This window comes from Marmota flaviventris, chromosome 11 (genome assembly GCF_047511675.1).
Source record: "Marmota flaviventris isolate mMarFla1 chromosome 11, mMarFla1.hap1, whole genome shotgun sequence".
In the NCBI taxonomy this organism is placed as follows: Eukaryota; Metazoa; Chordata; class Mammalia; order Rodentia; family Sciuridae; genus Marmota; species Marmota flaviventris.
Window position 1 is genome coordinate 93,176,983 of NC_092508.1, and position 25,397 is coordinate 93,202,379.

At 36.9% G+C, this 25,397-nt stretch overlaps 1 protein-coding gene and 2 non-coding genes across 3 annotated transcripts in view; 2 read left to right on the forward strand and 1 right to left on the reverse strand.

Moving 5' to 3' along the window:
* Positions 1-25,397, forward strand: part of Mcm6 (minichromosome maintenance complex component 6) — a 44,507-nt gene that overhangs the window by 6,330 nt on the left and 12,780 nt on the right. Inside the window, exons 2-12 of the mRNA XM_027936816.2 lie at positions 961-1,107; positions 3,185-3,295; positions 4,678-4,927; positions 8,031-8,196; positions 8,455-8,600; positions 9,810-9,960; positions 14,294-14,435; positions 17,238-17,379; positions 18,101-18,208; positions 19,551-19,706; positions 21,071-21,199. Of these exons, the coding sequence (XP_027792617.1) occupies positions 961-1,107; positions 3,185-3,295; positions 4,678-4,927; positions 8,031-8,196; positions 8,455-8,600; positions 9,810-9,960; positions 14,294-14,435; positions 17,238-17,379; positions 18,101-18,208; positions 19,551-19,706; positions 21,071-21,199 (1,648 nt within the window). The remainder of the gene's footprint in view (positions 1-960; positions 1,108-3,184; positions 3,296-4,677; positions 4,928-8,030; positions 8,197-8,454; positions 8,601-9,809; positions 9,961-14,293; positions 14,436-17,237; positions 17,380-18,100; positions 18,209-19,550; positions 19,707-21,070; positions 21,200-25,397) is intronic.
* Trnat-agu (transfer RNA threonine (anticodon AGU)) lies at positions 16-86 on the reverse strand. The gene has a single exon. It is a non-coding gene; the product is annotated as a tRNA-Thr (tRNA).
* Positions 11,172-11,244, forward strand: Trnav-uac (transfer RNA valine (anticodon UAC)). The gene has a single exon. It is a non-coding gene; the product is annotated as a tRNA-Val (tRNA).

Consider the following 25,397-nt stretch of genomic DNA (forward strand, 5'->3'; position numbering starts at 1 on the left):
ATTTGTTTACTTTTATGCGGTGCTGGGGATCGAACCCAGTGCCTCATGCATACTAGGCAAGCGCTCTACCACTGAGCCACAACCCCGGCCCTGAAAGCTATTGTTTTTTGAATGTTGATTTTGTAATCTGCTACTTTGCTGAATTTGTTTATTAGCCCTAGCAGTCTTTTGGAACACATCTCACTTCTGTGGTGTTTCCCCCCACCTTGAAATTTTTTTTGCAGTGTTATGGATCCAACCCAGGGCCTTGTTCTTGCTAGGTAAGCATTGCACCACCAAGATACAGCTCCAGCCCCTTTATTTCTGCTTCTTAAATATGACTCATCTGTCCATTTTCAAATTTCTTAAGGAAGATGAATCTTTGGGTTTTTAACTTGAATTTTTCAGTGTAACATTTTCTGGTCTTAATTTAAAAAACAATATTTAAAAAAAACAGTATTTGGGGCTGGGGATATAGCTCAGATGATAGAGTGCTTGCCTCGCATGCACAAGGCCCTGGGTTCAAACCCCAGTACCACCGCCCCCCCCCCAAAAAAAAAAAAAAAACAGTATTTGTTTTTCTGGGAGTGAACCCAGGGCTTCACACATGGCATACGAGTTCTGCCACATCCGCAGCCTAGAAAATGTTAAATAAATGTTTAAAGTTAAAAATCTAAAGACTCAATTTTCCTACTATTCCAGACATTGTACAAATCACTTTATAGGCATTCCCTCATTTAATCTTTAATTTAATTAGCAATTTTTTGAGATAAAGTGATGTTTTGATTTTTTAAAAAAATAGCAAAAAGGAAGTTTAAAAAGGTAAGTAACTTGCCTCAAGTTGCAGAACTACTAAACAGGGACCTGTCTGATCCTAAAGCCGATAATCTTTAGCCAATTCATTGAATTTTCAGGCATGCAGTGCAGATTCTTATTTACTGCCTAGTTCCTCATTTAAATCTGACCCACATATATCTTCAGATTCCAGAGCAGCGATGGAGAAGTTAAGTACTTGCAGTTGGCAGAAGAGCTAATTCGTCCTGAGAGAAACACACTGGTTGTGAGTTTTGTGGACCTGGAGCAATTTAACCAACAACTTTCCACCACCATTCAAGAAGAGTTCTACAGGTATATTTTTTGTTAATCTTCATTACTTTGAATAGGGATAGAGCCTGGGAAGCCAGCTCCTTTTGGACTGGAAGTGTTCACTTTGAGGCAGAAAGGCAGCTGTCACAGTTATTTCTTTGCAAATAATAAAGGCAGTGCTCTGAACTTAATGTAGGCTTTTGTGGAGCTAATCTTTTTTTCGTGTTCATTTTGCTTTCTGTATAGTTTTTTAAATAGGAGAACTGTATTTACTTTTTTTTTTTCTTTTAATTGAGATGATTTGTCACTATGTTGCCCAGACTAGCCTTGAACTTCATGGTTCAAGCATTCTTGCCTCAGACTTCCAGAGCAGCTGGGACTATAGGCATGCACCATTGTGTCTGGCTTAAGGATATCTTTATAGTAATGAGGTTGTGCTTGTTCCCTTAATGTTTAATTTTTTTGGCTAAATCATCTGTATGTCTGTAATCCTCCCACTAATGAAAACCACCATTAGGATCTACTAAAACAAAGTTTCAAAGGCCTTCCAAGTCTGCAAGTGCAGAGTTTTGTTTAGAATCTCATTGTATTTTTTAATAATAATTATGTTTTTAGTCATAGATGACACGATACCTTTATTTTATGTGGTGCTGAGATCGAACCCAGTGCCTCACACGTACTAGGCAAGCACTCTGCCACTGAGCTACAGCCCCAAGAATCTTGTTGTATTTCGATGTCTTTAATAGTATTAACATTTTTTATGCCATATAAAATTCTTTGAAAACATTTAATGAGTGTGATATCTATTGGTAGAAATACTATGTTTAGACATTTATGTTTAGTAACTTAGGCTGACTTTTATATATATCACAGTTGGTAGAGTGCTTGTCTGGCATGCACAAGACCCTGGGTTCAATCCCCAGCACCACCACCAAAAAAAAAAAAAATTGAGCAGGTCATGGTGGTAGATGCCTATAATCCTATTGACTCGGAAAGCTGATGTAAGATCTCAAATTTCAGGCAAGAATGGGCACTATAAGGAGATCCTGTCTTGACATAAAAAAAAAAAAAAAGGCTGGGGATATAGCTCATTGGTGGAGCACTTGCTGAGCAAGCACATGGCCCTGAATTCAATCCCATTACCACCAAGAAAAAGGGGCTGAGGAAATAAGCAGCATAGTTTGTTGTGAAAACATGCAGAGGAAAACTTGCATTGACAAGCGACAGAAAAATCAGATTGAAGTAGAAGCAGCTGTGCCATACCTTCTGTATAAGCCGTGCTTCAGTTTTCTCTCTTGAAAGGAGCTCTTTTTTCAGAGGGCTTTCAGAACTCACTACTTAAACAAACCAAGCTGCAACAGCCTTTGGGAACTCAGATCAAAAGACCCACTTCAGTTAAATAGAACGTTTCTGCCAGTTTGCTCTCACATCAGGACATAAATTCTTCCCTGTCTTCTTGCAACTTTATTAATCAAGAATGAAACCAACCTGGGTTCGATGGTGTACACCTGTAATCCCAGCAGCTCAGGAGACTGAGGCAGGAGGATCAAAAATTCAAAGCCAACCTCAGCAAGGGCGAGGCGCTAAGCAACTCAGTGAGACCCTGTCTCTAATTAAAATACAAAAAAAGAGCTGGGGATATGGCTCAGTGGTTGAGTGCTCTTAGTTCACTCCCCAGTACCCAATGCCCCCCCCCAAAAAAAAAAAAAGGAAACCAAAAATATACTAGGACTTAGCACACCAAAAAGAATGCTGCTTTACTAGATTGTAAACAGACCAGAGAAAACTCACAGTATTGAGCATAAAACTGGCAGGGTGATTGTTTAGGTTGAGTCACCTTGGACAGAGAAGTGATCTGCAGTATGATTGCTGTATAATGAAAGACAATAGATAGTCAGGTACAGCATTTTATCTTTGATGTTTCTATTTATGGTGGGACAACAGAGGATTGAAAGAGGCTCCTAAACCCAAATTAAATAGAAGGTTCCTGCACAGGTAAGTTCCATGGCTTGATTGGGACCAGATGAAATTACTTAGCTGTAGGCAAGCATGAAAAGGGAAAGACGCCTTGCGGGTAGGACTCTAAAATGTCAGTTGTCTTTGTTTTTTTTTTTCCCAGAGTCTACCCTTACTTGTGTCGGGCCTTGAAAACCTTTGTCAAAGACCGAAAAGAGATCCCTCTTGCCAAGGATTTTTATGTTGCCTTCCAGGACCTTCCTACTAGACACAAGTAAGAAACCCTTTGGAAGAAAAGGAATTTACCAGTAGTGTACATGACAGTAATCAGTTAGAAAAGTTGGGAGATTGCCTAAATCTGCTGTTAGTTGGCTTAATGTCACATGAATCACTCTTACTTTGCTAAGCCTCATTTTTCTCATCTATAAAGTCTTTTGGCTTAGGTTTTCTACCAAATCATGCAAAAAGATGGATTTGTTGCTGTAACATTTTTTACACCTAGTGGTGACAAGAATTGTTATAGAGAGTATTTATAAATTGCTATAGTACCAGGAGGATACTGGGATGTTAGTAGATCACATGCCTAGTATATGCCAAGACCCTGGGTTTGATCCCCAGCCCCATGTATATACATATATACATACAAACATAAATAAATATAATACCAGGAAGGAAAAAAGTTTTTCATACACATTTTGTAGAAAGTTGGCTTTTAAAAGAGTTCTGTCCAGTTACCCTGAAAGTTTAGTGTTGGAGAAACATGTTTTTCTTTAGAGATGGCATAGGAAGTAAGTGAAGTGAACCAAATGCTTAAGATTGTCACATTTTTAGGGCACCATTTAGGGAATTTGGGAGAAAAGATTGGTCAAGTGATAAAAATGCGAAAACTCAGAACAATTGCAGAAGTGCATGAATCTTACAACACTCTAAAGCTTAAATTCATAACTTTCAACCATCCCTTTAGTGGTTACTTAAAGAAGAAATTTACTGGAAGAAGCTGAAGTGATATGTTTTGAGAACTTAATTTCTCAAAATCACTTAAAAATTACCACATTATTTCACGTAAAATGAATTTGTAAGGTAAAGGAAGTGTTTTGAACTTCTAAGTATAAACTATTTTCCCATGATAACTTTGTTATGAAAATATACTTTTTTTTCTTTTTAGCAAATTGTAGGTAAGCAAAAGATGGGTTTGCATATAAAACAATGGGATCATTCTGTTTTACAATTTTTAATTTTTATTTATTTAGTTTTTCATATTCATTTATATATTTTCATGAATTTGTGTATATTATATAATTTAGGAATGGGCATGTTCACTAAATTATTTGTCGTTTGATGTTTCCTGAGAAGGATAATTTATCATTGGATACTTTCATTAAAATAAAAAATTGGGGGATTTCCCATACGGAGAAGTTGAGCCAGGCCCAATGGCACATATCTTTAATCCCACTGGCTCACAGGTGGAGGAGGCAGGAGAATTACAAGTTCAAAGCCAGCCTTAGTAACTTAGCGAGGCCGTGTCTCAAAAAAAAAAAAAAACAGGCTGGGGATGTGGTTCAGTGGTTAAGTACCCTGGGTTCAATCCCTAGTATAGGGAAAAAAAATGTAATTGAGAAGTAGGTATTTATTAATGAAACACTTATCTTTAAACAGAATTCGAGAACTCACCTCATCCAGAATTGGTTTGCTCACTCGAATCAGTGGGCAGGTGGTGCGGACTCACCCAGTTCACCCAGAGCTTGTGAGCGGAACTTTCTTGTGCTTGGACTGTCAGACAGTGATCAAAGACGTAGAACAGCAGTTCAAATATACACAGCCAAATATCTGCCGAAATCCAGTTTGTGCCAACAGAAGGAGATTCTTGCTGGATACAAATAAATCAAGATTTGTTGATTTTCAGAAGGTATTTATTTACTTGTGTTTAGACTGGATTCAGTCTATGCTATTTAGTAATTCACTCTGGGGCCCTTGAAATAGCTTATTTGTAGTAAGAGTGACTTCAAGGGGCTGGGATTGTGGCTCAGTGGTAGAACGCTTGCCTAGCATGCATGAGGCACTGGGTTCGATCAGAACCACATAAATGTAAAATAAAGATATTGTGTCCATCTAAAACTAAAAAATAAATGTTAAAAAAAAAAAGTGACTTCAAATTTAAGCCCCAAACTCTTAATGTAAATTTTAATTGTCAGTATACAATTGTGTTTTAAGGGCTGGGGATGTGGCTCAAGCGGTACCGCGCTCGCCTGGCATGCGGGCGGCCTGGGTTCGATCCTCAGCACCACATACAAACAAAGATGTTGTGTCCGCCGAAAACTAAAAAATAAATATTAAAAAATTCTCTCTTCTCTCTTTAAAAAAAAAAAAAATTGTTTTAAAGTTTAATGACTTAGATTAGAAGTTCCTTCAGATTGTGACAAAATTTGTCAAAAAATAACCAATAACTATTATTATAAGCTGCATTTAAGAAAGCTTTGGAGGTAGCAACTTGTTAGTATAAAACTTTGAATTTGGTGGATAGAAAGGGTGAAAGCCTGAGTGAAAATTCAGCAGACTAGCATGGAAGCGGTGAGGATTATCATGATTGTAGGAGAAGAGCTGGGTTGGAGATGATCTGAGAGATGATTTGATACGAGGCCTGAAGATACTTAGATTTTTACATTTTAGACTGAGAAGTTTAGGTCTGTGTTGTTAGGGATTGAAGCCAGTGCCTTGCACATGATAGGCAAGTGTTGTACCATTGAATTAGGTCCCTATCCCCTAGGTCTATCCTTTTTTTTTTTTTAATATCTTTAATTATTCATTTTTATGTGGTGCTGAGGATAGAACCCAGGGTCTCACACCTGTGAGGCAAGTGCTTTACCACTTAGCTACAGTCTCAGCCCTCCCCTAGGTCTATCTTGATAAGCAGTGTGAACATATTTTGTTGTGGATGTGGGGGAAGGTATGTGTTTGGGGTGATTTTTTTTGTTTGTTTTTTTACATGGACACAATATCTTTGTTTTTTGTTTGTTTGTTTGATGTGGTGTTGAGGATTGAACCCAGTGCCTCACATATGAGGCAAGCGCTTTGCCACTGAGCCACAACCCCAGCCCTGTGTTTTTGGTTTCTTAAGGAAGCTTAATGGGACAGTGGTATATGGTATTTAACAGAAACTAGTAGATAGTTGTCTGGGTAAGAGGTGATGGATGATAATAAGAATGAAGACAAATTAAAATCTCAGCAGCGTTTATGCAATATGGAATATGAAAAAAAAGTTACAGCAGCCCAAGAATGGAGAATGGGGCTGGAGATGTGGCTCAAGTGGTAACGCGCTCGCCTGGCATGCGCGGGGCGCTGGGTTCGATCCTCAGCACCACATAAAATAAAATAAAGATGTTGTGTCCACTGAAAACTGAAAAATAAATATTAAAAAATATTCTCTCTCTTTCTCCCCCCCCCCCTCTAAAAAAAAAAAAAAAGAATGGAGAATGATCAGAGTAAAATAATTAATAATAAGGGTTTTTTTGTTTGTTTATTCAATTAGTTTTTAGTCCTTAGTTTTCTTATGTTAACCTGAAAGTTTATAAGAAGCATATGTTCTACATCAGCTTTGGGTAAGAGGTGCTTTATAGTTTTCAAAGATGATATAACAATCAAAGTATGAATCTAGGTTGGGTGTTGGTTTGCGGGGTGGGGGGAACCTCAACTGTAATATAGGATATTTTGATAATTGGAAACAATTGAAGATGGACTAGATAAGAGGAGATAGTATGTAATTTTATGGAATTGAGTACTATTAATTCTCTGGATTGTGTTAATGGTAGTATGGCTATATAGGAGATTGTCTTTATTCTCAGAGATGAATGCTAAAATATTTAGCCTTGAAGTTATTTGATGTTTATAACTTTCAAATATTATAATTGAAAATATGTATAGCTACATAGGTAATGTTGACAATCAACGGGTTGAAGTAGAGGATATAAAAGTATGTTGGAACATGCTTATAATCCCAGTGACTCAGGAGGCTGATGCAGGAGAAGCACAAACTTGAGGCCAGCCTCAGCAAATTTATTGAGGCCCTAATAATCAACTTAGTGAGAAGAGCTAGTAATGTGGCTCAGTGGTTGAGCACCCCTGGGTTCAATCCCTGCTACCAAAAATAGAAGTATATTGGAAAGTTTTTATAAAATTCCTTTGCAAAGTTTTAGGGAGAAGATGAATCAGAACAGAGTCGGGGGGCGCATCGTATTGGATATTGAATCTGGGCGTGCTCTACCACTCATATACATCCCCAGCCCTTTTTATTTTTTCATTTTTTTGAGACAGGATCTTGCTAAGATGCTGAGGTGGGCTTCCCAATTTGGAATTCTCCTGTCATGGCTTCCTGAGTAGCTAGTATTAACAGGCATGTACCACTGCATGCATCTGATAGTCATTTTGAACAAGGAAATTTTGAGGGTGATTGAACTCGGGGCACCCAACCACTGAGCCACATCCCCAGCCCTATTTTGTGTTTTATTTAGAGACAGGGTCTCACTGAGATGCTTAGTGCCTTGCCCTTGTTTAAAGTGCTGGGGTTGAACCCAGGGCCTTGTGCATGCAAGGCAGGTGCTTTACCAACTGAAGAAAATCCCCAGCCTTTTTATTTTTAAAATATCTCTGTAGTTGTAGATGGACACTAATACTCTTTTTTTTTTTTTTTTTTTTAATGTGGTGCTGAGGATCAAACCCAGTGCTTCACACATGCTAGGCAAGCACTCTACCACTGAGCTACAAATTCAGCCCCTAAATATTTGTCTTTCAAGGAATTTTTAGTAGGGGTAATCCAAAGAATTTTAGGGTAGAGTTTTTGGTTTTGGTTTCTTTGTGTTTGGATAGAGAATTTTAAAGTGAAAGTTGGGACATGTCAAAAGTCCACAAAGAGTAAGATCATTTAGAATTCTGCCAGTGTTTGTGTCATTAACTTTAGATTACATGGTGTATGAAAGGGATCTCTTCTCATTCTTGGCTGTTTACTTTTGTTATAGGTTCGTATTCAGGAGACTCAAGCTGAGCTTCCCCGAGGAAGTATCCCCCGCAGTTTAGAAGTAATCTTGAGGGCTGAAGCTGTGGAGTCAGCTCAAGCTGGTGACAAATGTGATTTTACGGGGACACTGATTGTCGTGCCTGATGTCTCCAAGCTTAGCACACCAGGTGGTAATCTATGGCTCAAATTTAACAAATTCTTGGTTACCTGAACTGCAAGGTATTCAACTTCTCTTCTTTTTGGCTGCCAATCAAAGGAGAAACAAAAAAGTGTGATGAGAATAAAAAATTGATTTTCCTACAATATTGGCTATTCTGAATGTTTCCAAAGTTTATAAGGAAATCATATTTATATCTGATTTATATGAGCAGTGTTAGTTCCCAGCACCTATAGTATTTGAAATGGCCTATCATTTAATCTTTCAGGAGCACGTGCAGAAACGAATTCCCGTGTCAGTGGTGTTGATGGATATGAGACAGAAGGCATTCGAGGGCTCCGGGCCCTTGGTGTTAGGGACCTGTCTTATAGGCTGGTCTTTCTTGCCTGTTTTGTTGCACCAACTAACCCAAGGGTGAGTCTTTTTTGCATGCTGGAGATTGAACCCAGGGTCTTGCTAGGCAAATGCTCTTAACACTGAGCTACATCCCTCATGGTGAATCTTAATAAAATGCCAGAGCTTGACAAACAGCTCGCTTGAGGCTGCTGCAATTTAATATGCTTCTAAAACATCTGAGTTATCTAGTCAGTATAAAAGTCTAAAGGGTTGGGTTGATGTTGATTCTTCAGTATTAAAACCAAATCTTTTCGGGGCTGGGGATGTGGCTCAAGCGGTAACACGCTCGCCTGGCATGCGCTGGGTGCTGGGTTCGATCCTCAGCACCACATAAAAATAAAATAAAGATGTTGTGTCCATCGAAAACTGAAAAATAAATATTAAAAAAAATCTTTTCATGTCTTTCTGACCTTGAGGAGAAGCCTTATTGTTTTCATACATTTTGAGGGTAATGGCATGTATTATCCATGTTTTTTATTTTGTGTAAGTATTATAGTTCCTCTGACATGCTCTGTGGAGAACGTACTGATAAAAAGACTTAGTAACCTGGGAAGTAAAGTAAATTGCTATTTCTGAGAGTGGTGGATTTCTGGCAGTATTATTTAGTTAATTCTGTGTCTTGAAATGGAAACGGGTTTGGGAAAAATAGTCCAATCCAAAAAAGAATAGGAAAATAGTACTGAAAAAGAAAAAAGAACATAATATTCTTTGATTTTGTTTTCTTTTTCATATCAGAGATTAACATTCAACTATGTCTCATCTCTTGAGCATCCAGATACATTTATAGAGGGCTATAAAACAATTGTGGTAGCTTTTTTTGTTTCGACTCACTTGACAAATGTCAACCTTAAGTAGTTTCATTAACTGAAGCTTACTAGTTAGGGAGTTTTTGTTTTGGGGGTGTTTTGTGCTGCTGGGGATAAAACCTCATACTTGGTAAGTACTCCACTGCTGAGCTATATCCTAGCTTTATTTAATTTTAATTCTTGGGCTGTCCTCCAATTTGCAATCCTCCTGCCTCAGCCTCCCAAATAGCTGGGATTACAGATGTGTGCCACCATGCCCACCTTGATTTTTGCTTTTTTTTTTTTTTTCTTCAAACCTTTCTATTTGATAAATTGTGAATTTGACCTTCTGAGCTATATTTTGCTTGTAGTAGTTTGTTTTCCTTTTCATTGTTTTGGCCACTTCTATACTAATATATTTTCCTTTTTTTCTCCACCTTAGTTTGGAGGGAAAGAGCTCAGAGATGAGGAACAGACAGCTGAGAGTATTAAGAACCAAATGACTGTGAAAGAGTGGGAGAAAGTGTTTGAAATGAGTCAAGATAAAAATCTATATCACAATCTTTGTACCAGCTTGTTTCCTACTATACATGGTAAGAGTTATATCTATTTGTGCACAAACTTGAAATCTAACTAATTATTACAAAGAGCAGCATTTAATTTTTTAAAGTACATAGATCAGAAGATAAAGGTTTCTAGTGGGCTTAGAACGGGTTATTTACAAAAGGACAAATACAATTTCACTACGCAAGGTCTAGACATTCTAGAAGTAGGCAAATTCATAGAGACAAAGTGGAATAGAAATTATCAGGGGCTGGGGGCACGTGGGAAATGAAGAGTTTTTCAAAGAACAGAGTTTCTATTTGGGATCATGAAAAAAATTCTGGAAAGGGGTAGCAGTAAGTTATTCAAATAAAGTATTTAATGCCGGGCTGGGGATGTGGCTCAAGTGGTAGCGTGCTCGCCTGGCATGCGTGCTGCCCGAGTTCGATCCTCAGCACCACATACAAAGATGTTGTGTCTGCCGAAAACTAAAAAATAAATATTAAAATTCTCTCAAAAAAAATAAAATAAACATGTATTAAAAAAAGTATGTAATGCCCTTGAACTATATACTTAAGTGGTTACAATGGTAAATTTTATGTTATGTATATTTTGCCACAATTTTAAAAGAAAATCAATTTTTTCTGGCCTTATGGCCAAACTGCTATATTCCAATACACTAAACTAATCTGGGCTTGCTTTACTAAAATTTTCATACATTTCATGAAATTTCATGATGCTTTTGGTTACTTGTATTATCTATGCTTTTGGCAGTTTTCTTTTGTGTTTTTCTGACTCTTAATTGCTAGCTGTCACCGTTAGTCATTATATCCCCTTCTTGTGTTGAAGGACATGAATAAATTTGGGGGCCTGAAGTTTTACCCTTGAATTAGTCTATCCCTGCCTTCCATATAAAGTTGGGGTTATGTAAAGAACTGCTGAAATTATGGGTATTTCTCTTAGGTATAGGTGTAACCTTTTTTTTTTTTTTTTTTTCTTTTCCTGTTTGATCAGTGGAACAACTGAACCCTTTTATGTTAATTCTTCATGGATTTTAGAGTATCCTCTCAAATGGAGTGGGTGTCACCATTTTTGTGTTTCTCCCTTCCTCCCATAAGTAATCTCTTGTTATAAAACTCAAATTTAGTGAGTTAAAACAGTACTGGTTCATGGTTCAAGAATCTGGGAGCACCTTAGCTGGGTGATGCTACTTCAGGGTCTTTCATCATGAGGTTGCAGTTAAGATGTCAGCAGGTGGGCTGGGGATGTAGCTCAGTTGGTAGAGTGCTTGCCTTACATGCACAAGACCCTGGGTTCAATCCTCAGCACCACCAAAAAAAAAAAGGATGTCAGCAGGGCCTGTAATCATTGACTAGGGCTGGAGGTGCCACTTAACAAGGGGGCTCACTCAGATGACTTCCAGTTAATGCTAATTGTTAACTGGCCATGTCAGTTCCTTCCCATATGAATCTTCCCAGTAGGGCTGTTTTGATTATCTTCACAGCACAGCAGCTTGCTTCTTCCAGAGCACATGGTCCAAGAGAGTAAAGCAAGGAGGAAGCAAAATGCCATCAAAGACCTAGCCTCAGAAGTTCCAGACTTTTACTTCCACCATAAGAATTTGTTAAAATGAAGTCACTAAGTCCATCCCCCACTCAGAGGAAGGTGAATTGGATTCCATCTCTTATAATGAGGTGTGTCAAAGAATTTGTGATGTGTTTAAAACCACCACACCCTCAACACATTTTCTTCCATATAAGTCACAGAAGTAAGTTCATGGAATGGATTTTCCCCCCTGTACTGGGAATTGAAATCACCTACAGATGCACCCCAGCCCTGATCATGGTCCCCAAGGACTCACTAAATTGTGAGGCTCCACTCAACTTTCTTCCTGGGATTATAGGTGTGAACCACAGTGCCCAGCCTGGGGGATGGATTTTTAATTTTCTATTTTTATGGAATGATTTATGCAAATTTGCATAGCATTTAATTGGTGGAGTTCAAGTTTAGAAGTGGTTGAAAATTATACTCAGCATCTTATTTACTCCCTATTAGTTCATTACTGTATATAGGTGATGATAAAAGTAATGTCTTAAAACTCTTGATGGACTGATCGCATTTCTTCCATGAAGTGTCCAGTTCCTTTGCCCATTTATTGATTGGGTTTTTTGGGGGTTTTAGTGTTTTTTTGAGTTCTTTATATATCCTAGAGATTTAATAGTCTTAAGTTCAGGTGGCAAAATTTTTTTCCCATTCTGTAGGCTCTCTTCACGGTCTTGCTTCCTTTGCTGTGAAGAAGCTTTTTAGTTCGATATCATCTCATTTATTGATTCCTGTTTTTACTTTTTGTGCTTTAAGTGTCTTGTTGAGGAATTCAGTTCCCAAGACAACATGATGGAGATTTGGGCCTACTTTTTCTTCTAGTAGGGTGCAGGGTCTCTGGTCTAATGCCTAAGTCCTTGATCCACTTTGAATTTTGTGCAGGGTGAGAGATAGGGGTCTAATTTTATTTTGTTACATATGGATTTCCAGTTTTCCCAGCACCATTTGTTGAAGAGGCTATCTTTTCTCCAATGCTTATTTATAGCATCTTTGTCTAGTATGAGATAACTGTATTTATGTGAGTTTGTCTCTGTGTCTTCTATTCTGTACCATTAGTTTTCATGTCTGTTTTGGTACCAATACATGCTATTTTTGTTACTATAGCTTTGTAGTGTAATTTAAATTCTGGTATTTTGATGTCTCCTGCTTCACTTTTCTGAGAGCATTGCTTTGATTATTCTGGCCTCTTGTTTTTCCAAATGAATTTCATGACTGCTTTTCTATTTCTATGAAGAAATCATTAGAACCTTAATAGGAATTGCATTAAATTGTATAGTTTTTGGTAGTGTGGCCATTTTGATAATATTAATTCTGCTTATCCAAGAACATGGGAGATTTCTTTCTTTAGTGTTTCGTAGTTTTCATTGTAGAGGTCTTTCGCCTCTCTCATTAGATCGATTTCCCATTATTTATTTATTTTTTATTTTTTTGAGGCTATTGTGAATGGGAAAATTTTCCTAATTTCTCTTTGAGTGGATTCTTCACTGATGTATAGGAATGCAGTTGATTTTGGGGGGTGTAAATTTTATATCCTGCTACGTTGCTGAATTCATTTATGAGTTCTAGAAGTTTTCTGGAGTTTTGGGGGTCTTCTAAATATATGAAAACATGTTCAACATCACTAGCAATTAGAGAAATGCAAATTAAAACTACACTGAGATTTCATCTCACTCTAGTCAGAATGGCAACTATCTAGAATACAAGTAACAGTAAATGTTAGTGAAGATGTGGGGAAAAAGGTACACTCATAAAGTGCTGGTGGGATTGCAAATTGATGCGACCACTCTGGAAAGCAGTATGGAGATTCCTCAGAAAACTTGGAAAGGAACCATCATTTGACCCAGTTGTTTCACTCCTCAGCATATACCCAAAGGACTTAAAATCAGCTTACTACAGTGACGCAGCCACATCGTTTATAGCAGCTCAGTTCACAATAGCTAAGCTATGGAACCATCATAGGTGCTCTTCTATTACTCAGCCATAAAGAAAAATGAAATTGTGACATTTGCTGGTAAATGAATGGAACTGTAGACTATCATGCTAAGTGATAAGCCAGACCCAAAAAATCAAAGACCAAATTTTCTCTCTGATATGCGGGTGCTAACTTACAATAGGTGGAAGGGGTGGGGTGGACAGGGAGGAATGGGGGGAAGAAAGGAGGGATGGGAATAGGAAAGTAGAATGACTCAGACATTACTTTCCTTTGTTCATATATGAATACAAGACCATTATAACTCCACATTATGTACAACCACAAGAATGGGTGGGAAGTTATACTCCATGCATGTATGATATGTCAAAATACTTTCTACTGTCACGTATAACTAATAAGAACAAATGAAAAATTAACAAAACCTCCTAATGGAACTGGAGAGCTCCCATTAGAAAGAACCAACAAATGGACTGGAGGTGTATCTCAGTGGTCGAGTGCTTGCTCAGCATGCACAAGGCTCTGGGTTTAATCCCTAGCACCACCAAAAAACAATTAGTAAATGTGATGGACATAGTTCGTTTGTGGATACAGATCTTTAAGGGTTAAGAGATAGGAAAGGCTCTTAGGATTGTGAGCAGGGGCACCTAAGACATTATGAGAAGATATTGGAACAATTGGCTAGATAAGTCCACAGAGCAAGAACCAAGATCAGAAGCCAGGTAGTTTTACCTGTTTTGCTTAACATCGGGTGTTTCTGCCCTTTGGTTGGTAAATGCTTTTAGTTTTCTTTAGAATATTTGCCTTTATGTCAAAAAATGAATTTTTTATCTAACTACTTTTCATTTTAGGCAATGATGAAGTAAAACGTGGTGTCCTGCTGATGCTTTTTGGTGGTGTTCCAAAGACTACAGGAGAAGGGACCTCTCTTCGAGGGGACATAAATGTCTGCATTGTTGGTGATCCAAGCACAGCCAAGAGCCAATTTCTGAAGTAAGTTTTGCCTGAAGTAGTACAGGAAAAACTTCATGTAGTTCCAGCCTTACTGTGCTACCAAGAATACAATCAGTATGAATATGATGAGTGTAAATTATGACTCTTGCATATATAACACTCATAAATTAAATACTATTAAATTAATTTTTTAAATAGGCTATAATATTTTATAGTTTTTTGAAATATGGAAAAATTGCCTATAATCCTACATAGAACTCTTAATCTTTCTATATTTTTGTATAAATGATCTTTGTATAAACTTTTTTAATATGTAAATTTATATTTATGTATATGAGTGGTTTATCCATTGTATTTTGTTTACTCATTCACTGGTGGACATTTCAGTTTTGTCTACCCTCTGGCTATTGTAAATAATGCTTCAGTGAAAGTTGGTATACAGAGTATCTGAGTCTCTGCTTTTAGTTGTTCAGGTAGTTTTAGCTTTTAAATTTAAGTCTTCACTTTATTTTTTTATTTCTTTTTTGGTGGAGCAGGGGATTGAACCCAGGAACTTGTGCATGCTAGGCAAGCACTCTACCAACTGAGCTTTATCTCCAGCCCCAGGTCTTTACATTTTGAATTGATTTTTATATAAGGTATAATGATGTCCAATTTTTTTCTTTTATATACATAGATATCCAGTTGTTCTAACACCAAGACTGTTCTTTCCCTGTTGAATTGTTTTGGCAATCTTAACAGAAAATCAACTAACCATAAATGTAAAATCTGTTTCATTTATAGTCCATTAATTTCTCTAAGGCCAATGCTATGCTGTTTTAACTACAGCATCTTGGTTATAAGTTGTGAAATTGGGAAGTGTGACTTTTCCAATTCTGTTCTTTTTCTAGGTTGTTTTAGCTTATTCTGGGGCTTCTGAGTTTCCACATGAATTTTAGGATCAGCCTCTCAGTTTCTACAGAGAAGCCAACTGGGATCCTGGTAGTAATTACTACCAGGCAATGATGAAGTAAAACAGGGTGCCCTGCTAATGCTTTTTTTGGTGGTGTTCCACCAAATTGAATTCATAGATCAACTGAAAGTGCACTGCGGGTTGGGCATGGTGGCACATGCCTGTAATCGCAGCATCAGGAGTCTGACGCAGGAGGATTGCAAGTTCAAAGCCAGCCTCAGCAAAAGCAAGGTGCTAAACAACTCAATGAGACCCTGTCTCTAAATAAAATGCAAAATAGGACTGGGGATGTGGCTCGGTAGTTGAGTGCCACTGAGTTCAATCCCCAGTGCCCACCTCCCCCAAAATGCACTGGGATGGGGTGAGGTGGCTACTGGGAATTGAACCCAGACCACTCTATTATTGAGCTATGTCCCCCAAGTGTCCCCTCTCCTTTTTTTTTTTTTTTTTTTTTAATTATTGTTAATCTTGAGACAGGATCTTGCTGAATTGCTGAGATTGACCTCAAACCTGCAATTCTCCTGCCTGACCCTCTTGAGTAGTTGGGATTACAGGCATACACTACTCCAGCTGTACTATATTAACATTTCAACAACATTAAGTCCAATTCATGAATATGGAATATCTATTAACAATACTTTTTAGTATTCAGAGTGGAAGTTTGCACTTTCATTGAATTTATTCCAAAGTAGTTTTTCTTCTTGATGCCATTAGAAATAAAAATTATTTTATTTTGGGTCTTTCACTGCAAGTTCAGAGAAGATTAGTGGTGGTGGTGATGGTGGTGGTTGATTTTGTTTGCCAGGGATTGAACTCAAAGGCACTTAACCACTGAGCCACGCCCCCAGCCCATTTTATTTTTTGAGACAGGGTCTCACTAGGTTGCTTACAGCCCTATTAAGTTGCTGAGGCTGGCTTCAAACTTGCAATCCTCCTGCCTCAGCCTTCCAAGCTGCTGGGATTACAGATGTGAGCCACCGTGCCTGGCCTACAATTGATTTTTGATATTTGCACCCTTGCTGAACTCATTCTGTTTTTAGTAAATTCCATGGGATTTCATATGTACAAGATCATATATCTACAAAATAATGATGAGTGAAAAATTTCTCCTTTCCAGTATTTCTCCAGTATTTCTCCTTTCCTTTTTTCTTGCCTAATTTCCCTTGCTAGATTCTTTATTATAATGTTAAATAGAAGTGACGTAGAAGTAGACATCTTTGTCTGAGATCTTATTCCTTACCTTAGGCCAAAGCAGTCAGCCTTTAGCCTTTAAACATAATGTTAACTGTGGGGTTTTATAGATGCTGTTTATCAGATTAAAGAAAAATCCTTTAACAGGTTTAGGGCATAGCGTATTGGTTTTCAGTTGTTAAAGTAATTGAACTTCTGGAATAAATCTCACATCTAGTTTTGTCTTGTATTTTGTTTTTATTGCAAATCTTCTAATAGAACATTGTTGCCAAATTGTCAAAACTTTTTTATTTTCCATTTCACAGGATTGGTTTTAAATGCATTTAAAAAGTCAAAGAATATAAGGTTTCCCATTCAGTTTGTGGCGTGTCTTTTCTTTTTTGGGGGGGGTACTGGGGATTAGACTTAAACCCAGGGATGCTTAACCACTGACATACATCCCCACCACTTTATTTTTCATTTTGAGAAGGGGTCTCACTAAATTGCAAGGCTGGCTTCAAACTGAGGCTTCCTGTCTCATCTTTCCAAGTTGCTGGGATTATAGGCATAAGCAACTGTGATATGTCTTTATGAATTGCTTAAGCTTACTGCAACTCTCAGATGTTTTTCATTGACATAACCTGTCAGCTGATTTTCCTAGAAAGGGAATGTATGTGTAGTCACATTCTAATGAGTCTTTATATGATAACCTTGAACAGGCATGTGGAGGAGTTCAGCCCCAGAGCTGTCTACACCAGTGGCAAAGCATCCAGTGCTGCTGGCTTAACAGCAGCTGTTGTGAGAGATGAAGAATCTCATGAGTTTGTCATTGAGGCTGGAGCGTTGATGCTGGCTGATAATGTAAGATTGTTTTTTTTACTCTTGTGTATAAAGAAGTCAGATTACCTCCTTATCCTATCAGTAAGGACTTATAGTTTCTAGTAAAATAGATATCCTTTTAAAAAGTATTTTTAACATGTAGGTCAGTTAATTAATCTAGAATTAATTGGGATTATTTTCATTAATCAACACTTTCAAAGCTTTCCTAGAATGTGATAACCTGCTCTGAACATGTGTGAATGCTGTGACTTGGCAGCTTTTTGTTTTTTTTCCTCCTCCTTTGCAGCTTGTGAGATCTTTATGAGTAGATCTCTACACAAGTGCATATTGCGTTTTATGTATATTTGACATTGATCTGTTAGATTTATGAATATGTGTAAATTGTAGCTATACATGTTTATATTCATTATATCCTACCTTCATTTTTCACTTCCCCAGCCTTAAAATCAATGCTGAGAGGGCCCTAGGGTGTATTGGTACCAAGGCTTACACAGTTTCACTGTTGCATAAAGTATCTTGATATTTTTAGGTTTGGTCTTATTTTTTTGGGTGAATCAAGTGTTTTGGTCCTTCAAGCTCTGGGATCTGTCTAAATTATTTTGCTTAAAAGAGGGAATTAAGAATGCTTATTTACCTACTTTCTACTTGTTTAGGAGAATGGAAAAGACTCTGGTAGCAAATTGTGAGCTGGTTATTTTACATGCACAAGGCAGATTCTTATGCTAGATCTGTTTGGTTATAGGGTGTGTGCTGTATTGATGAATTTGATAAGATGGATGTGCGGGACCAAGTTGCTATTCATGAAGCTATGGAACAGCAAACCATATCCATCACTAAAGCAGGAGTGAAGGTATGTGTGTCCACTTCTGTTCCACTGCATCATTCCTTAACCCTGTAGATGAATGATAAAATTTAGTAATTCAACATGCAATGCTGTTTGTTAAAATGAAAAATAAAGTCCTGAGAACTAGTCATCCAAACTATAGATGTTGTTTAGGGTACTCTGTAAAAGTGTTGCTTTGACAGAAAGTAGAGGAAGTACTAGTAAAAAATTTTAGTGTTTCACTTCAAAATTTTTATGAACAAAGCTTGTATATTTGATTAAACCATGCTTTTAATTATAACAAAAATAACCATTGATTTCCAGTATCACCAATATAAAAAAAGATCAACACATTATTTAAATAACCAATTATAGAATCTAAACTTTTTTTTAAAAAAAGATAATTTTTATAAGTATTTTACTTGTGATATAATGTGTATGAAATGTAGGATTTTTTTTTTTTTGAGAGAGAGAACTTTTAATATTTATTTTTTAGTTTTTGGTGGACATAACATCTTTGTTTGTACGCATGCCAAGCGAGCGCGCTACCGCTTGAGCCACATCCCCAGCCCAGAATCTAAACTTTTTTAAAAGCAACAGTTTCAAGTAATTAAGAAAAAATTAAATAGTATACTAAATTACAAATTTAAAAAGAAGTCTTTCCCTGTAACTCCCAACACAATAGATATTCAGGAATGTATCAAGTATATCTCTTTCAGTAATATTTTATACATTAGTAAGCAAATACATGTAGTATTATTCCTTGCTCATTTAACTTTATAATTTTATTTTGACAGTATTTCTATACCAACGCATAGATCAACTTTATTTTTTATTTTATTTTAATAATTTAACCTTTATTTATTTTTTGTTGTTTATTTGTTTTCATGTGGTGCTGAGGATCAAACCCAGGGCCTCACCTGCCTTGGCAAGTGCTCTACCTCTGAGCCACAATCCCAGCCCTTGATTTATTATTATACTTTGGAATTCAGTTGATGGTACCATAGTTGGGTTCTTTACACTCTGGTAAAGTGACATGTAGGTCATGTTTAGACTTTTTTGTATGACAGACAATATTGTTGTAAACATCCTTGAATACAGCTTCTTGTATCTTGCTGTAAGATTATTGCTAACAAATTGCTGGCTTAAAGGATGTGCACATCACACCACCGGCAGAATGTAGGATGCCTGTTAGTTGCCCTGTCTTTTATCAGACTTTACTTTTTGATGATCTGATAAATAGAAAATGGTTGCTTATTATTTTGGCTTGCTTATTTAGTTACTTATGAGGGGGATTGGGCTTTTTGTTATGTTTGTTGGCTGTTTCAGGTTTCTTTGTAAATCTCACAATTCTTTCTTTTGTGGGCAGGCTACTCTAAATGCCAGGACATCCATTTTGGCAGCTGCAAACCCAATCAGTGGACACTATGACAGGTCAAAGTCATTGAAACAGAATATAAATCTGTCAGCTCCAATTATGTCCCGATTTGATCTCTTCTTTATCCTGGTGGACGAATGTAATGAGGTAACCATGTGAGCTCTTGCTCTTAGCTTCCATTTTATTTCTAGTTTGAATAATTCAGTGAGACAAGGCTGAAAGATAGCTGCCCAACAGCTAGTGCATGCATGTGCATTGACCTTTCATTTTCCTCAGGGTGTCATGGGCTTAGACAAAGGATTTAGTAATAATTGCCTAAATATTAAGGTATATCAAGTTTTTTGGTTTGTTACTTCTTTAAAATTTTCACAAGAAAAAAATATATCACAGTTGACTCCCAAACCACAATAAGATTTCTATACAAATTTTTTGTTTCAGCTGGGTGCAGTGGCATATGTCTATAATCCTAGCAACTCAGGAGACTGATGAGGGAGGATCTCAAGGTCAGTCTTGGCAATTTAGCCAGACCCTGTCTCAAAATACAAAACATAAAGGGTTGGGGATATAGTAGCACTGGGTTTAACCCCCAGTACAAATATATATATATATATATGTAATTTTGTTTTATTGGTTGCTTTGATTTAATTTTTCAGTCACTTTAAAAATAACTGGGATGCTAAACAGATTTTCTTTTTCTAAATCATGAGTCATTTGTCTTCCTATTTCATTCCATCAACTTGTTAAATATATAATACTTTTGTCTATCTGATCATGTGATAGTTTAAGATTGAGTGAAATCCCTAGCACTCCCTCACAAAATTGAGTGAAAAATTCTAGACTTATTTGCACTGAGACTTAAATATTAACATTTAACATCTCAGAAGTGCACAAGTACAATATGTAGGAGCTATTATTAGAAGTTGTGCTTTTAATTGCTGAGCATGGAGGTCTTCCATTTCATTGAGCACATTGTATAATTCTTGATTCCAGTGGAACTTCAGAAATTATCTTTAATAAAATTTCATCATGTGAATGTTTAGAGGGCTTTTTTTTTTTTTTTCTTCACAAATGTATAGGTATATATAACCCTCAGATAATCAGGACTTGTTTCATTTTCATATATTTCTGTTTGTGCATGACTTATTAAATGAGTTTTGGGAACAGGGGAGATCAAGTTATAAGCCTTTAAACATTTTCGTTAGAAATAATTTAAAGCTTATAGAATTGTAAGAAATAGTTTCCTCAGAAACTTGTTATGCGGGCTGGGGTTGTGGCTCAGTGGTATAGTGCTCGCCTAACGTGTGAGGCACTGGGTTTGATTCTCAGCACCACATATAAATAAATAAATAAAATGAAGGTCCAATGACAACCAAAAAAATTTTTAAAAACTTGTTATATAATACTTAAGTGGCATATTAAAGGTTGTTTTTAGCTCTGAAATTCTTATTGCCTAGGATAATCTGGAGTAGATAATGCTGTGACTGACAAGTGATTTTCTTGTTTTGAATTAGGTTACAGATTATGCCATTGCCAGGCGTATAGTAGACTTGCATTCAAGAATTGAGGAATCAATTGATCGTGTCTATTCCCTTGATGATATCAGGAGGTATCTTCTCTTTGCAAGACAGTTTAAACCCAAGGTAACCTGCTCTTCTGTGCTGGGATAAAGCATAGAATGTATATTATTAAAGTGAGATTAAAGCAAGTGGGTTATGGAAATTAACTAAATCTGTACTTGTTTTTTACATTTAAGTTTGAAAAGGTTTTTTTTTTTTTTTTTAATATTTATTTTTTTAGGTGTAGATGGACACAACACAATGCCTTTATTTTTATGTGGTGCTGAGGATCGAACCTGAGTCCCGCCCATGCTAGGCGAGTGCTCTACCGCTGAGCCGAGCCACAATCCCAGCCCCGAAAAGTTTTTTCCTAACAGTAATTTGTTTCTTTTAAAAGGGGATTTTTTTTTTTTTTTTTTGGTTAGGTGCTAATAAAAAGATTCTTACCAGAAAAGAGTTTTGGAAAATCAAATAACTGGATTCCTTTTATCACCAAGAATTTTTAAAATGTTTGCCTAAGAGTGCTTCCTTTGCGTGCACAGGCCCTGGGTTCAATCTCCAGCACCAAAAAAAGAAAAAAGGAAAAAAAAAAGAAAACACTGGATTCCTCTAGGCTATTATGATGAATATGAAATACTGTTATAGTAATAGATGTAGTTCTATTGGATTGAATCTGTACTGGATCAAAGACCCTATTATGCATTTGTTTTTAAAAAATAAAATCCATATATCAAAATGATACAAATAGGAAAGAAGTCAAACAATCCCCGTTTGCTAATGACATGATCCTATATCTAGAAAACCCACAAAACTCCAACAGAAGCTTATAAAATGAGTCTAGCAAGGTAGGAGGATACAAGATAAACACCCATAAATCATAGCTTTCTTATACTCCCAGTAGTGGTTCAGCTGAGGAAGAAATCAGGGAAACCATCCCATTTACAATAACCTCAAAACAAACCAACAAACAACAACAAAAAAACAAACTTGGGAATTAATCTAACCAAGGAGATAAAAGAACACAACAATGAAAATTATAGAACACTGAAGAAAGAAATTTGAAGAAGGCTTTAGAAAATGGAAAGACCTCCTATGTTCTTGGATAGATGGAATTAATATTGTCAAAAGAACCATATGGGGCCCAGGGTTGTGGTTCAGTGGTAGAGTGCTTACAGAGTACATGTGAGGCACTGGGTTTGATCCCAGCACCACATAAAAATTAACAAAATAAAGGTATTATGTCCATCTACAACTAAAAAATATTTTTTAAAAAAGAACCATATGACTAAAAGCAATATGCAGATTTAATACAGTCCCCATCCAAATGCCAATGAAATTCTCATTTGAAAAAAACAATTCTTAAATTTATGTGGAAGAATAAGAGACCTAGAATAGCCAAAGCAATACTTACTGAGCAAGAAAAGTGCTGCGGGAATCATTACATTACCTGATCTGAAATTATATTGAAGAGCTGTACTAACAAAAACAGCATAGTGTTAACAATAAAATAGACATGAAGACAAATGGAACAGAATAGAAAACACAAAGACAAACCCACATACTTAAAGCCATCTGATACTTGACAAAGGAACCAAAAATATATTTTGGAGAACATAGAGCCTTTTTAACAAATGGTGCTGGGAAAACTAAATAGCTATATGTAGGAAAATGAAACTAGATCTCTTTCTTACTCTGCATAAAAGTCAAATTGAAGTGGATCAAAGATTTGAACTAGATCAGAAACCTTGCAACTATTAAAAAGAGAACATAGGGGGGCTGGGGATGTGGCTCAAGCGGTAGCGCGCTTGCCTAGCATGCGTGTGGCCCGGGTTTGATCCTCAGCACCACATACAAAGATGTTGTGTCCGCCAAAAATTAAAAGATAAAAAAATATATATATTAAAAAAGAGAGAGAACATAGGTCAATACTCCATCATATAGGTGCTGGCACTAACTTTCTCAACAAAATTTCTGAAGTCAACAAATAAACCAAGAATCAATAAGTGGGACATCATCAAATTAAAAAGCTTCTGCACAGTAAGGGAAAAAGAGTGTGAAGAGACAGCTTATAGAAAGAGAGAAAATCTTGGCCAGCTACTTTACTGATAGGGGATTCATATCCAGAATATATATAGAACTCAATACACACACACTCACGCACACACACTCATTCTCTAACCAAATTAATAAATGGGAAAAATAACTAAAGAATCACACCTGTAATCCTATCAGCCTCAGGAGGCTGAGGCAGGAGGATCACAAGTTCAAAGCCAGCCTCAACAGTTTAGTGAGGGCCTGAACAATTTTACAAGACTCTGTCTCAAAAAAGGATTGGGTATGTGGCTCAGAGTAAGTGCCCTTGGGTTCAATCCCTAGTACCAAAAGAAAAAGAAACAAATAGGCAACAAATGCTCAGCATCCATAGCAATCATGGAAATAAATCAAAATGAAACTAAGATTTCATCTTATTCCAGTCAGAATGACAGTGATCATGAGGACAAATGCTGTGGGGGGATATACTTCCACATTTTTGGTGGGATGGCAGACAGGTACCACTTAAGCAGTGTGGGAATTCCTCAGAAAACTAAGAATGGAACCACCACATGACCCAGCTATCCCAGTCTTCGGTATTTTCCTAAAAGAACTAAAATCAGTATGCTATAGCAATACAGCCATCTCAGTTTTTATAGCAGCATAATTTACAATAGCTATATTATGGAATCAACCCAGTTGCCTATCAGTAGATGAATGGGACCCAGAATGTGGCTCAGTAGTCAAGTGCTTGCCTAGCATGTATAGGGTCCTGGGTTCAATTCCCAGCATCATAAAATAATAATAAAAATTAAAAATAGATACGTGGGTTAAGAAATTGTGGTATGCATACATAGATAGTTTTTCTTTCTTGTGGGAGTATCAAGGATTGAACCCAGAGGCACTTAATCACAGAGCCACAACACCAGCCATTATTTGAAACAGGGTCTATCTATTTAAGTTGCTTATTAGAGCCTTACTATGTTGCTGATATGGCTTTTTTTTTTTTTTTTTTTTTTCTAAAAAGGGGGTGGGAGGGAAGGTTATGGCTTTTTTTTTTTTTTTTAAGAGAGAATTTTTAATTTTTAGTTTTTGGTGGACACAACATCTTTTTTGTATGTGGTGCTGAGGATCGAACCCGGGCCACACACGTGACAGGTGGGCGCGCTACTGCTTGAGCCACACCCCCAGCCCCTGATATGGCTTTGAAGTCACAGTCCTCCTGCATTAGCTTCCAAAGCCACTTGGATTATAAGTGTCTGCCATTGCTCCAGGGCTATTTTATTTTTTGAGATGATCTCACTAACTTGCTTATGGCCTCAAACTTGCAATCCTCCTGCCTTAGCCTCCCAAGTCACTGGAATTACAGGTGTATACCTCTGTGTCTACCTTACACAATGAAATTCTACTCGGCCATAAAGAAGAATGAAATTGTGACATTTGCTGGTAAATGGATGGAAATGGAGGACATCATACTAAGTGAAATAAGCCAGACTCAAAAATCCAAAGGTCAAATGTTTTCTTATATGTGGAAGCTAGAGTAACATAAAGGAAAGGAGGAAGAAAGGATAACACATCAAGAAGATATAGGGAAGACAAGTAATGTAGAAGGAGATCAAAGTGAGAGAATGGAGGGATGGGAAAGGGGAGGCAATGCAGAATTAATTTTTTAAAAATCATGTGTGCATATAAATAGGCCACAGGGAATTTCACTTTATGCATAAGTAAAATGAACCAGTCAAATATAAATAGATGAGCTGGCCATAGTGGCACATGCCTGTAATCCCAGCAGCTTGGGGAGGTGGAGGCAGGAGGATCACTTGTTCAAAGCCAGCCTCAGCAATTTAGCAAGGCCCTAAACAACTCAGTGAGACCCTGTCTCTAAAAAAAATACAAAAAGGGCTGGGGTTGTGGCTCAGTGGTTAAGTGCCCTGAATTCAATCCCTGGTACTTAGAAGGAAAAAAATAAATAATTATAGATGAGCAAAAGGAAATCTAGCTGAGTAGAGGAAGGAGAGAGGATAGGATAGAAAATAGGGGAGCATGTATAATTTTTGTTGGGATGAACCCACCTACTGTGTATAACTGTAAAGCTCTAATAAAAATAAGCAAACCTTCACAATGTGCATCTCTTATTGTTGGCATTTTCCTACAGTAAACTATGAAAAGGAAACATTTTGTTTTATTCTAGTTGAGGTTTTTACACTTATCTGACTTTAGAGAATTCTCTTTAGCTGTTTATTGTCTATTA